Source organism: Ostrea edulis, chromosome 8 (genome assembly GCF_947568905.1).
Source record: "Ostrea edulis chromosome 8, xbOstEdul1.1, whole genome shotgun sequence".
NCBI lineage: Eukaryota > Metazoa > Mollusca > Bivalvia > Ostreida > Ostreidae > Ostrea > Ostrea edulis.
The window spans coordinates 57,076,058-57,090,528 of record NC_079171.1 but is presented as its reverse complement, the minus strand read 5'-3'; the positions used below and the strand labels follow the sequence as shown (position 1 = coordinate 57,090,528).

General features: G+C 36.5%; 1 protein-coding gene and 1 long non-coding RNA gene across 2 annotated transcripts; both read right to left on the bottom strand.

Moving 5' to 3' along the window:
* Nucleotides 1–1,155: 1,155 nt before the first annotated feature.
* Nucleotides 1,156–3,358, bottom strand: LOC130049230 (uncharacterized). Its single transcript, XM_056146550.1, has 3 exons — nt 2,847–3,358; nt 2,344–2,465; nt 1,156–1,554 (listed from the first exon to the last, which is right to left on the bottom strand). The coding sequence occupies exons 1-3, from the start codon at nt 2,960–2,962 to the stop codon at nt 1,430–1,432; spliced, it is 363 nt and encodes a 120-aa protein (XP_056002525.1). The 5' UTR covers nt 2,963–3,358; the 3' UTR covers nt 1,156–1,429.
* A 5,844-nt stretch (nt 3,359–9,202) lies between these two features.
* Nucleotides 9,203–14,431, bottom strand: LOC125663388 (uncharacterized). Its single transcript, XR_008797718.1, has 3 exons — nt 13,640–14,431; nt 11,707–11,730; nt 9,203–10,659 (listed from the first exon to the last, which is right to left on the bottom strand). It is a non-coding gene; the product is annotated as an uncharacterized LOC125663388 (long non-coding RNA).
* Nucleotides 14,432–14,471: the final 40 nt, after the last annotated feature.

Here is a 14,471-nt window from a genome sequence, read left to right as displayed (position 1 = left end):
GGGTTGTGGAACAAAAGAGTGACTTGACTACCATTGATCATTACCTAGATGGTTTTATTTTTGCTGACAGGGATTTTTTTAAATTGTTCAAAGTTGATGATTACATTTTAAACAAACAAGTCAGACAAACACATAGCCTGGTGTTTTAGGGCTAGAAATTGATACTGTTGACATGATGGTAAGGTTCAGTGCAATGAGATGCATTTAGATTCCTAATAATTATCACGGCGTATCTGAAGTAAAAAAAAATGTAAAATTCACACAAAATGTTGGCATTTGGAATAAATCAAACTAAAGATGATACGAGGTTGCTTTTTTCTGTTTACCGGCGCTGTCAATGCGTCACCTCTAAAGTTTTATGTTACCATTGAATTAGCGAACATGCAAAACAATCTGTTCATTAAACTTTAACACCTGCAACGTGAATGACAACAGTCATTCCCCTCCATTGATAATTCATGTAAATACTAGTCACTAGTGTATTCAGTTAGGCCGAGAGAGAATAGCTGACTCGTGTTTGATAAGGAGTGTGGCTGGTATAAATCTTGAGTGAAAACGGAAAATCACAAGTGCGTGTTATCTTAGCAAGTTCTTTTTTTTTGTGTGAATGGAAATCCAGATAACGGTATACTTATACTTATGTACTTCCATGTTTATCTGCAAGCCTGAAACAAGTACGTGTTGAAAAAAATCCAAAGGGTCCTTTATTTTTATTCTTAAAACTATATATTATTTCTGTTCATGATAATCCCCGATAGCTTGGATTGAAAGTAAGCTTAAGTATATATTTCTATGTTTTGATGAAATACAGCAGTGGGACACAAATGACGCTGCAAAATAGACGACATCGAAACTTTTCGAAAATAAATCATCAGTAGGCCTTTCCACCTTTCTGTGGAAAGTCCTATTGCTATTGTTCTGTTTATTATTATTATTTTCTTGCCGTCAAAAAAAATTCGTCTTCAGACTTGTCGAAAAACTTTAGAGTCTATCATATAGCACTTCTTGAGAAACGAATACATTTCACCCTACGTCATGTAACTTTGACCCCTTACGGAGTTATCAGACCTTTTAGCAGAAATCATTGTCATCGCTACTCCTTTATAGGACAAACACCACCAAATGTTTTCCCATAGACTTCCATACAAATTCCAATCACTGTCAATTATTTATTAAGCCAATTTTCAAAAAATCAGTCACCATTCAGCAAAGTTCATCATCTCCCCTTCAAAATTCCACCAAAAAATATATGGCTTGCCGTTGCGTTTTTCCTTCAAATTTTGGCCTGTTTACAACTAGTGTAGATCCGCACTGAATGAAATTGTCCATCCAAATATCACCTCTCCACTCAGATCTTCCCTTATAACTTCTGTATCTTTCTACATATTCTGTTACGTCACCTGTCATTTTTATCACTTATATTTCACTATTAAATTCCATCACAAAGATTTTCTGTTAATGACCAATCAGATCTCCTGTCAACTTTTCTTCTCCGCACAACTTTGGGTGTCCACAATGGCGGCGCCCTGTAGCTAGGCAATTCTGGTGTTTTTCCTATAACCAAATGGAAAACAAAGTGAAAAAGTGGCCAATTTGACATTTTTAGATAACATGCACATAGTACATGTAAAATATGTAACATGAAAAAATTACATGAAAAAACATGTAAATTATGACTATCTATATAATGTAACCCCTCACACATGATGAACTCAACTGTGATATGAAGCTGTGTTGAATGTCAACTTTATAATGACTTTTTACAGTGCTTATTGAAGTAAAAAATGTAAATAACAGTCTTATTGTCTTATTTTTGATGTTTTCAAGAGGATGTGAGGATTCACATGTAATTTACATATTCAGGGTACATTCTACCCGGTTTTTGAAAAAATGGCCAAAAAATCTTAATTTATCAAGGAAAAATGCTTTCAAAATGCATTTACTTTTCCAATTCAGAATGAATTCACTAAGCTGCTGACAGCCAATTAATAGAAGGTTATCAAAACATATGAGGGGTAATCTGATCTAGTACTGTTGTTTCTCTGTAACAGTAAAACTGTCACTACCCTCTTTAACTCAGATACATTTTGCAGTGAGGGTTGCTTGCTAATTCCTATCATGATAATAAATTATTACACGATATCACTTAAACTTGACATGATGCTGATAGAGCACTGGAAAAAGCACATCACAAGTGAATTTCACTTCAGACAGAATATTCCTAGCAGAATTATATGTCAGTTTTCAAAGATGGGAAAATTCAAAAAAGGGAATAATTATGGTTTTAAGCCAAAATATGTGCCTCACAACAAGGGGAAATTACATGAAAAAAAGAAAACTCACCTGCACCATTCACGAGAGTTGACTGGGAAACCCTACAACTGGTGACGCATCCACCCTCTCTGTGCGAGGAGCAGGAAATGATGCTCAGGCCTGGGTGCCACCGACTGCTTCGGCCAAGACCCCTGAAAAAGGAAGGAAACCATGAGACTTTAAATCAGGCTGAATCCTCAGGGTTACGATTACAATTCTTCTAACTTTCTTAAATTATGAAACAAAACCTTTTTGAGTAGAAAATATTTTTTTCTAATTCTCAGAATAGGCCCACATATGGCCAAATTGGCTGAAATAAGGGGTATCCCTAAGACCCTGTAAATTTAATTAGCTTAATTAATTTTATAATTAATAAACTCTCTAAATTATAGCAACATTACAATAATTGTTCATTCATATGAAGAGAAAGTTACAAAAAACAGTTGTTAGGGACTGTGATGAGCCCCTTGACTCAACTTTGAGAACAAGTATAGTCAAAGGGAAGTAACTCTAATTTCTGAACATGAACTTGCCTGGTTAGGAAGTAATCAGGTACATAACTGATTTCGGCAGGTGTGAAAATAACTCCTACAGACTGCTGCATCTGGAAAAGACATGTGGCATGTTCAACGCAGAGTTCAAAGAACATGGGCGGGCCAATCCAGGCTGTGATGGTGACCTAACCTGGGACTTGGACTCTGAAGAGAGGCGTGGCCTGGGCACTAGGTTACGGCTTAAATGTAACACCTGCACCTACGTGTCCAAAATGTATAGCCTCTATGTCGAAGTAGAATCCGGTTCCAGGGGAAGGAAAGCAGCAGCAATAAACTATGGCCTACAAATAGGTCTCAGTCAAACCCCCATTGGCAGTTCTTCTCTTCGTAAAATCCTCATGTCAACCAACACCCCACCTCCAGCCGAGTCTTCTCTACAAAAAACAAGCAACACCATTATGCAAAAAGTAATCACCTTAAACAAGTCTGATATGAAAAAAAGATGTAAGAAATTAGTTGATATTAATAAATTGAGGGGGGCCAAAAGTCCAAAAACCATAGGAATTCAGTGCGATGGGATGTATAATAACGCCCTATATTCTGGGGTAGGGGAAACCCCCTTCCAACCAGCTACACAAACCGTCTTCTCAATTGCAGAGAATGTGACCAGTAGTCACAAAATAATATCTTTAGTAACTAAAAACAAAATATGCCCCAAAGGACAACATCTCAAGAACAATCCCAGTCATGTGTGCACTGAGCAGACATGTGGGGCGAATATACCTATGGCCAAAAACATCGGTGATGAATTCACCTGGGCCAAGGAAGGCATGGAAGACTCCGAGTCAGTTTCCACTCTGCCATAAGGGCAACTCTGTGGGCCTTTTCCACCTTTCTTCCCTCCTCTGGCCAGTAGACAGTTTGTAGTCCATAGCCAGAGGGGGAAATCCTACCCCTCCAAATGATGCAGGTGCCCCCTTGGGGGCCCCGTACACTTTTACGATTGACTTTTTCTTTCAAATTATCAAAAAATACATCCATTTTATTGTAAAACTGACAAATGGCGCTAAAAATGCACTACTTTCTTACACTTACCTCATAAACTGGTTCTCGCTACTCCTTTATAGGACAAACACCACCAAATGTTTTCCCATAGACTTCCATACAAATTCCAATCACTGTCAATTATTTATTAAGCCAATTTTCAAAAAATCAGTCACCATTCAGCAAAGTTCATCATCTCCCCTTCAAAATTCCACCAAAAAATATATGGCTTGCCGTTGCGTTTTTCCTTCAAATTTTGGCCTGTTTACAACTAGTGTAGATCCGCACTGAATGAAATTGTCCATCCAAATATCACCTCTCCACTCAGATCTTCCCTTATAACTTCTGTATCTTTCTACATATTCTGTTACGTCACCTGTCATTTTTATCACTTATATTTCACTATTAAATTCCATCACAAAGATTTTCTGTTAATGACCAATCAGATCTCCTGTCAACTTTTCTTCTCCGCACAACTTTGGGTGTCCACAATGGCGGCGCCCTGTAGCTAGGCAATTCTGGTGTTTTTCCTTTAACCGTAAAGGATTGGAGGATGAAACCTTTGCTGAAGCATAGAGGTCATTTAGTAGAAGCGAAGAATTTCAAATGAAGGGATTTTGTGTCCGCTAAAGGGAGTTAATGCCCCCTCATGTTTTGCGATTTGTACATAACAAATTGACGACCCCTAAAGCATTCGTTGTAGAGACACTGAATCCACTGGAACCTGTCGGATAACCTTGAAAAAGGTCAATGTCAAAGGTCAAGGTCATCCCAAAAGACCAGAAAATGGCACTTTTTGTACCCTCTTTCCCGCTTCAGATAGCAGTGAAATATCATATGGGTCAGCATGTCATACTGGAGGGTCTCCGTATTATGAATGAAAACTCTAAATTTTGACCCCTCTGCGAATTGTGGCGACGCGCGTTGAATACCTTGTCATCGCTACTCCTCCAGAACCTGAAGTCGTAGAGAAACGAAACCTTCGCTGAGGAATTTCCAACGAAACTTCCTTGCAGTGAGAAGTAAACTGAAGGGAACTGAAACCCCTTAAGCAGAGTTATTGCCCCTGGAATTCTCCGATATCGCTATTGAAGCCTCTAACTTTGACATAAATAGACCTAGACACACGGGATCACTTGCATGAAGACCGATGACTTTGACCTTCGAAATGAGGTCAAGGTCAAATGTCAAAGTCACACACCTCTCGGTGCGATTCCGTGGTTGTCCACAATTCAACACAACAGGACTTGCTGTCTCTCAGCACGTCCTCCTAAATCCACACCATATCCATGCACATTGACGCATGTCATACGTTCAAACACGCATAAAAACAGCATTGGAACCCTTTAAATTCCTTTATTGATTGTCTTTGAATGTTCCGGTCTTTAAACAATGGCTTTCGTGGCCCTAAACAGTTCATAATTCACTTGGACTTCTTCGTTATTGAGCAAGTCAGTCTGGTGCTGTGGTAGAGAGTCTGTCGCCATGATTCAAGTTAAGCTGCATTCATCGCGACGAGTAGTAGGATGGGTGACCGTCGGGACTTTTTTTTCTTTTTTTTAGGATTTAGGTGTTGTCCGGTTAGGCGATAAAAGTGAAGAAGTATTGAAGTTGAAAATGGGAAAAGTTGAAAAGTGTCAGGAAAAAGCTATGAAAGGGTGAAAAGTCATCTAATTGTTAGGGAACAATTAGGATCACTAGTTTTTTTTATTTTATTTTGTTTGTTTGTTTTTGCTGTTGTTGTTGGGTTTTTTTTGTGTTTTTTTTTTTTTTTTGCTTTCTTTCAGTAAAACAAATCACATACTTTTTTGGTTCATATTTCGTAATGTCCCCGAGAACGCAACAAAGTCCGTGTTTTCCTTGGTAGACTTTAAATGTATATCAAAGGGAGATTACTCCAAATGCCTTGAACAACATCTTTCAGGTTATCAGCATTTCTTATCTCGTTTGTTCGCATTTGCACTGGAACTTTCAACACTTTCAAAACATTTTCTATATTGCTTAGGTCTGGGTTCTGTGGGGACCATGGTAGTGTTACTATATCGTTGGTTTTCATCCATTCGATCTAACGGAAACGTGACTCTTGAAAAAACCCAACGCCGATTTACAAGGTGACGAGCGACCATTGGCAAAATACAATCGTCTAAAACGTTGGTATACCTTCCATTGTTCATATTTTCATCAACAGCTTTCAACGTTTCTCCACCATGAAAAGAGATACAGGCCCAGAACATGATAGAGGCTCTACATGTCTCCCTGTCACCACGCAAACCTAGGCACTCGGGTCTCAATTTCTCGCCTGCTTTCCTCCATACATATACCTTATTGTTGTTTCCCAGTTCCATCACCAAATTTCATGGATGATCACTTATTATCCACTGTCCATTGCATTCTTTGTTAGGAAAAACGGGTTATTTTCTCACGATGTATTTGAGAGACAGCTGTTTTCTTTTAAACCACACGTTTATATCCGTCTTCATCCAATCGTCTTGTTATGGTCCTACAAGGAACATCACACGCAGTTCTAATATAAGATATGTTTGTAACATCTTTTAGAGTCTGTCTTTTATTCTTTTTTATGATCCACATGAGGCAGCTGTCATTGCGTACTGTCGCTCTCCGTGGCATCTTTTTCTACATTTCCCTTTCCTCAAACATATTTCAGAAATTTATGAACGGTTATTACTTATATTACTATTACATTCTGTGGGGTTATTTTTGTAACAAAAATAATGCGCATTTGACATTTGTAGAATTATTTCTTTTTGCTCTGTCATTAATTCTTTTCCGTGACGCACCATGCTGCTAAACAAACGATAACTGTTTACGAAAGGGGCATAATTCAACTTTATTTGCATTTCTCCCCCCAAACAATAATCAAGTGCGATTATTCATACCGGAATGTTTAAGCGATGGCGTCGTATTTAGAAAGTAAAAACATTTTTGTATAAGGTATATTGGTATTTAAATCAGCAAGTCGGTCATCTTGCGAAATAATGTATGGCAGGTGACTGTAGATCTGTAGTATAACACTGTTACATCATACAGCTGAGAAAAATCATTTCTAGTCAACACTATAGTGTTAACTGATCTAGTCGCAGTTAGTTTTGTACATGTAAATAATAAAATGAATATTGGGATACAAGGAAGCTGTTTCTGCAACCAAGATTGCAACGCAGGTATCCAGAAATTTACTGAAGAAGGACATGAATGGTCTTGTATTCTTTGTTATATTCCCCTTTCCACATTCATTAAACTTTCCCCAATCAACAACAATGAAACACTTACAACTCTTCACATCATTTATCACGATCTTTTAAAGATGGTTCTGTCTTACCGTCACATACAGCTGTTTTTGTTGTTGTTTTAAATAAAGATGGAACATTGAAATATTCACATCTTCTGATCAGTCATTCAAAAATTGCTTTGTTAAACATAATTTTTATTCGTAAAAGTACCCTGTTGTTGATATTAAAAAGATCGATGCTAGACTTCTTTCTTCAATGACAATATTGACATGGTTTTTAGTGATCAGGTCGTCCAGTAACCTGTTGTAATTCTCATTTGGAAAAAAAATCAACTTCTTTGCTATTTGGTCGGTTTTCATATTTGATATTTTCATGAGTATCTTCAAAATATTTTTGAATTTATTCAAACAATTGCCACTTCATCTCGTCCAATAGATATATCAACGACTTTTTTTCTATTAACAATTTCATTTCCATCCGTATGTCGATTCAATATATCCTTATGGATTCGGAAGTAGTCTTCAATATATGCTTCATAGTTGGATATTGCATTGGGCATTGGTGTTAAAGGTAAACTAACAACTCAACTATATATACACGGAATGACTTCAGCATCTCTATCATCAATTTTCCATATCTGTGTAGCAATATTCCACTCTCACCTGTATATGGTATTTATATCTCTCAACTGATTCGATAAGTGAGAGCATGTTCTTCGCAAATTGATTTTTAAATCGAAGCAAGCTAATGGCAAATAAGTTGATGTTACAAAAGTTCCAACGGTTTTGTTTGAAGTCAGCAAATTCTATAGTCGTTAAAAATGTTCAGATATTTGCGAATGCTGTCTAATATGTGTCAAAGCATATGAATTGTAAGACCGTTCTTTAAATGTGGATTTGAATATGGATTACTCTGTTTACCAGACTAAGATACAAGGCTCACTTAAGGAGTTGCCGGCCAACAGCACAGGGAAATATATTGGTTGGGTTCGAATTTACTATTAAAGGGTAAAGGTATAGAACATTAAATATAGAGTACCCAAGTTCGCTGATAAAAAAGAAGAATTAAAGAAGTGGTATAAAACTATACTCAGTATACCCATATAATCAGATACGGTCGATTTACATTGCTCCCCAAAATAATTATCCCGAAATTACGTATACTTATCAAGATATTCAGAATTTCATTAACAAAAATGCATATAATTATCTGCGTTTAAGAGGCGATACTTATTTCGCTGGGCACCTGACCCCACCCCTAGTAGAGACAGGGTCTGTGTACCCTATTCTTAATTCTGCATTCGCTATTCTCTATGCATTTTATAAGATTGATCACAGTTCGTTATCTTCAGTTTTTCATCGTAATCCAATCATTGAAACAAAAAGATTTCTCAGAAATTGTTTCAATCCATAGGTGGAGTTCATGTGGAACATAAATGTTTTATAAACGATCGACAGACAATTCAATATTTAATAAACCATATATAGTACCACATTGTTCAATCAATTATTCCTGCATATTTACACCTTTAAATTATAATATACAAAAGGAACACTATTTTTTCTAGGTCACATCCTTGCTAACTTGGAACTATCATATTACATTTCGCAATTTTTATGATCGTTAAAACAATCTACTTTGCCAATACAACCTATCATTCGATCAAATGTTGTATGACGTGTTTCATACCGATTGCTAGACCGTTCTTGGCACATATTGACTCCGTTTACCTGCTCAAAATATAGGACTCACGACGACTTTGACCGATCGATAGGGGATGCTTACTCCTATTGGGCACCTGACCCCACCTCTGCTATATCCAAGGGTCCGTGTATGTTCAGCTTTCTATTTTGTATTGCATATAGAATTATCAGATTGATCACTGGTCCTTATCTTCACCTTTCATGAGTCATCACCAAATTTGACCTAATTCAAACGGTTGACAAGTCGTTCTATTCAATTTGTTCGGATACATGGATATGAAAGGTGAAGATAACGAACAGTGATCAATCTCATAACCTTTAAATATCCTTTAAATCAGTGGTTGCATATTATTTGAAAATTACAGGTAAACCATGCATCAATAAACAAGCTACCCCCTGACACTGTTCATACATGTATCTGTTATCATGAAATACACCAACATACAATCAATACAAAGCATGGATGCTTTTATTGGATGGTATTTCTTTGATGTGACCTAGAACAATTTTACAATCAGTGGATCAGTACTCATCATTAATCTTCTGTATCAAAGAGTTTAGAGAAAAAGATCTGTACAATGCAAATGCGTAGCAGCAAATGAATCTATTCAGACGTGTTGCATACAAATAATAAAAAGAATAATACAGTATAGAAACTAGTAATGCTATTTACAAAATCATTCATTAAGATATAAATTATACAAAATATAAAAGGAACCCCACACACTAAGCCGCATTTCTCTACAAGAAGACGAGCAACATCTTCGTACCACCCACGAAGTCATGGCCCTTGCTGACCACCATACAAATTTTACAGATCCGAGCCGTCATCTTCTTGACGATTTCAGATCATGATTTTATCATTAGTATGCTACTCTGAATATGTTCTATTTGACACAGAGATAACATTCGAAAAACTCTCGGAAGGAATATTTATGATATATAAGAAGCTGTACGAAGTGAATTGTAAATCGATGTGGGTTCAAATATACTGGCATAAGGTATTTTTTTGACACTGGGTGGTTTCTTTTTTGGACATTCTGAAGGGCTATGTTCGGGTTTTACATACTAATATTAAATATGTAACCCGTACAATTACCCCCAACTTATTATATAATATGAGAAGTTGTCACTTATATACTAGTATTAAATGTATAACCCGCAAAATTACCCCCAAATTATTATATAACATAGGAAGCTGTCACTTACATACTAGTATTAAATGTGTAACCCGCAAAATTACCCCCAAATTATTATATAACATGAGAAGTTGTCACCTGCATTCCTTTTAGTTTTATTTAGAAAATCAGATTTATTGTAGTTATGAAGAAATTGTGAAGTGAGGCTGTGGAATGGAAACGGAATATCCAAACGTATCATCACGTCCTACATATGACGTCATATGGCGCAACTTACGGATAACTTAATTTATTCGACACATAAATGTGATAGAGTCAAATGAAAGTCATTTTTTCTTTTACAAAAGAAATTGAATTGTTAACAGATCTTTCTGTAGTACATCCCACACTCAGACTCAGGGATCAGAACCCGTGCTTGATCCGCAGGCTTGGACGTCTTGATATTCGTCTTCATTCGAGAGACCAACCTGATCGTAAGTATGGTCATCCATTGTTGTGTTGATCTTGTCATAGTCATGTAACGGGAACTCAGGTCCTCCTTCAGATCGCAGTCGCTGTCGGGTGGCATCCATAGTCCTGTTGCATTCATTCTCGGGTTCAGGTGGTTTGCTTTCCGATCGTCTCTTCAACCTTTGACGGAAAATCATCCCAATAATTGTTGCTATAGCAACAATTGAGACTGTGGTAAGGATGGCAATGATAATTCTTGTGGTTTGGACTGAAAACAACAAATTGAGATACTAATAGTTCAATTTAGATCACTCACAAAACAAGAAATCAAGATACTAATAGTTCATTTATTTCATTTACGGATTGTGCGCTGCTCTTAATTCAAAACCAAATAAGACTGATAAATAATTAACCTTAAATGATAATCATGGCATATATCTATAAAATGATAAGTAATTCAATCTTCAATGAAAACGGCAGACAGAAAAATTAATATCTTATAATCAGTCATTCAAAACTACCTAGTTATACGCCACGTTGTTCTAAAGTACAGGTATTCTGAAGTTTTTGGTGGTCTAATATGCGGAATTTTCATGGTACAAATTGTGCTTCTTAATAACATAAGTTGTTTTATATTCTTAACATCCATAATTTAATCATAATCTGTTTATTCCCTTGAGAATTCGGGTTAGAGTAGGCCATCAGTACCCCCTGCGTAGCATTAAAGGTGACTAAATGGGACGGTGTTTTGGGTGAGACTGCAAAACCTGAGGTCCCAAATCACAGCAGATGTGGCACGATAAAATTGCAACTCTGCTCAAAGGTAGGGAGTGCCGAACATTGACCTAACTTTTTACTGCACTTAACTGGCATTATCAACACGAGTCCGTTTTTACTCAGAAAAAGCACATTAATTTTCAAAAAAGTGTTCTGTGTAAGCATCTGTTACATATCAATGTTTGATAAGAATTACAATTGCCACATTTTTATCACTTAACAACTCAACCCCTTGCACTTTTCATATCCCACCCCTGGTATATCAATCATTCCGTCTTAACTCTCTATGTTGTGTACCTTATAGGAATTATGAGATTGATAACGTTTCGTTATCTCCATCTTCCATATATATACAACATACACCTAGTCAAGCACAATTTACAGGACGTCACGTAAGCGAATTAGGAATTGCGAAATATTTTCTTTTATTATATTTCTAACACATTTTATCACATACTATGTAAACCGTGTTTTATGTTTCATTTCATTTTACGGTGTTAAGGACACTGTTATACAGATAATTAGTTGTAATACTTACCCGCATTGTCACCTGTAATCAATTCTGGAAATAATAACACTCATTTAATCAATTTACAACTTTTATGTACTTATCAACAACTTATTGTTATTGTAATTGCATGATACACAAGGCGAAGTTGTGTCAATCAGTAAATGGTACAATATACACCCGTCGGACAGTGACATTCAACTTGGAAGCATTTTGTGCACTCTAACTTAATATTACAACATATATTCTGAATAGAACAGTAGGTCATGGAGCACCAATCCATCTGCAATGTGAACAAACTATGTATTAAATTTTCACTGAAATTGAGGTTGTGACAAAATATGGTGCAATATATATTTATGATGATTTAGTTCCAAAATAGATCAAAGATGGGCCAATCCTGCTAAAATGCATACTGAACTTATATTCCTCTGAGAGGAAGCCTTTGATTACATATCAGGACAATACCTATATCCATAATGAAAATAAGCTTGGAAACCCTTTTATCTGTTTATTTCTTCCAAAAAATAGGTCAAGGATGAACCAATCCAACTGAAATGCAAACTGAGCTTGTCATCCTCTGAGAGGAAGCCTTTGACTAAATATCAGGGCAATATCTGTATCCATAATTAAAAACAGCCCGGAAAACTATTTGACCTACATTTAGTCCTAATGTAGGTCATGGACGGACAGACCAATCCAGCTGAAATACAAACTGAACCTCTATTCATCTGAAAAGAAGCTTATGTGTAAGTTTCAGGGCAATATATGTATCTGTAATGCAAAAAAAAAAAAACCTCCGGAAAACTGTTTGACCTACGTATAGCCCTAACGTGGGTCAAGGATAGACCAATCCAGCTGAAATGCAAACTCACTCTTACAATTCCTAAGGGAGATATTGTGAAGAAATTTCAAAGTTGCACATGCATCCGTTATGGAAAAAAGTCCGGAAAACATGACCCGGGATGGACGGATGGACCGACAACCAGCCAGCCGGACAGACGCACGGACAGCGCCATAACATAATACTTCCCGTTTAATGACGGGTGTATAAAAATGGATCTGCCATTCATCATCTTTTCCAGACTTTTCCGTGAACAATTCTATTTTGTGTTCACCAGAAACTATCTCTCCGTCTCACTATACAGTCATACAATGTACACATGAATGTTAAGTCACGATCATGTATTGTGCTTTGTAACGAATACAACCCGCTGTTTGTACCGGTACTAATTAATCAATATAAACAACGTTATAAAGAGATAGATATAGCGCATTGAATTCAGAGTTTCAAATAAAACTTCTATATGTGTTATGTTGTTGCTGTATTCCGTGAGAATCTGGGTCAGAATAAATCATCAGTACCCGTTACTTGTCTTAAAGCACTACTGGATTGGGCCGTCCTTCGAATATTCCTCACTGTTCAAAGGCCATGAGTGCCGAGCATAGGCCTAAATTTGGCAGCCCTTAGCCGGCAATGATGACATCATTATATGAGTGAAGGATTCTTCGGATAGACGTTAAACAAGATACAATCGTTCAGTTATATTGTAATATCAGTAAATTTTGTTGTTGATTAATTAAAAACAAGCAGAAAAGAGAAACCTCTATGATAATGTATAATGATAAAAAAGGTTCCATTGCCTCTGTACATCAAACTGTTCATGCTTAACCAAGGTATACATATTTCTACCACGTTAAAAGTAGCAAGGCGTCGATTTTATTCAATTAGGAACTATTTAATTTGATATAGAATTTAGGTAGGAACTGCCTTTCACTTGAAGATAATTTCTTTCCCTAACGGTATTTTGGTACGTTTGGTCGCAGATTGTATCGTGATTTTAAAGAAAGGGTGATGAGTGAAAAACTGACAGAGAGCTATTTGACCATCACTGTTCGTTATCTGCATTTGAACACCGCTAACTCAGGTGAGCTGAATTGTCTAAATCGTGTCGCTATATACCTGTGCAGTAGGGCGGTTTGTAGTTGGCCTTGCATCCGTCAGAACATTGGCCAGTTGTGGTGTTACAGGGTACATTATCTATGCAGTTTCCACAAGGCCAACAGGCAGAGTTGTTTCGATTATGTAGCTCTGGGTTCTTAACACTCAGGTAGTACCCTCTCTCACAATCTGAAAAAAATAGTAAAATTGGTTTAAATGAATTTTAAAAACATCAGATTACCTGATTAAATCCATAGTTGAATAGATAGCATATTCACAATCTTATCCACATAGATTCCTAAGAACACTCATAGTGCAGTATAAATATACCTCTGTACATTTCTCACCAAATGACGTCACAATAAAACAGAACGTGACGATGGACAGGTTGTTGTATTTGTATTCCGGGGGATATGCCATAATGTTTGTCTTTATTGACAAGTGGTGAAAATGGTCTTGTCAGAAAATCATGTAGCATAACTTTTTTATATCGAATCACTCAACATTTTCATATATACGTTGTACGATGATGATACTTATACTGATGATATCCGATTTATGAGATTGAGCACTGTTCGTTATTTTCACCTTTCATATTATATTGTTACCATGAAATCGCCCTGAATCTCCTGATCCCGATTGTCATTGCATTTTTAAAAAAAATATCATAATTATTGCGATCAGCTACAGTAAATATAAAAGTGCGATGACATACATGTACAGTATGTGTCGTTGTTTGAAGTTCCTACATTGATATATCAGAAACGTGTTGGGAGTAACTTCTCATACAAGAAACGTTTGCATATAAGACAATTCTTTGCATCCTCTCGAAAATTAAAGCGTGTGCTGCATT

Coding starts and splice junctions, on each gene's coding strand:
- LOC130049230 (XM_056146550.1), bottom strand. CDS start 2,962: ATGTTCTTTGAACTCTGCGTTGAACATGCCACATGTCTTTTCCAGATG. Junction 2,466..2,846: donor CCTGATTACTTCCTAACCAG/GCAAGTTCATGT, acceptor TTCCTTTTTCAG/GGGTCTTGGCCGAAGCAGTC. Junction 1,555..2,343: donor AACTCTCGTGAATGGTGCAG/GTGAGTTTTCTT, acceptor ATTTGGTTATAG/GAAAAACACCAGAATTGCCT.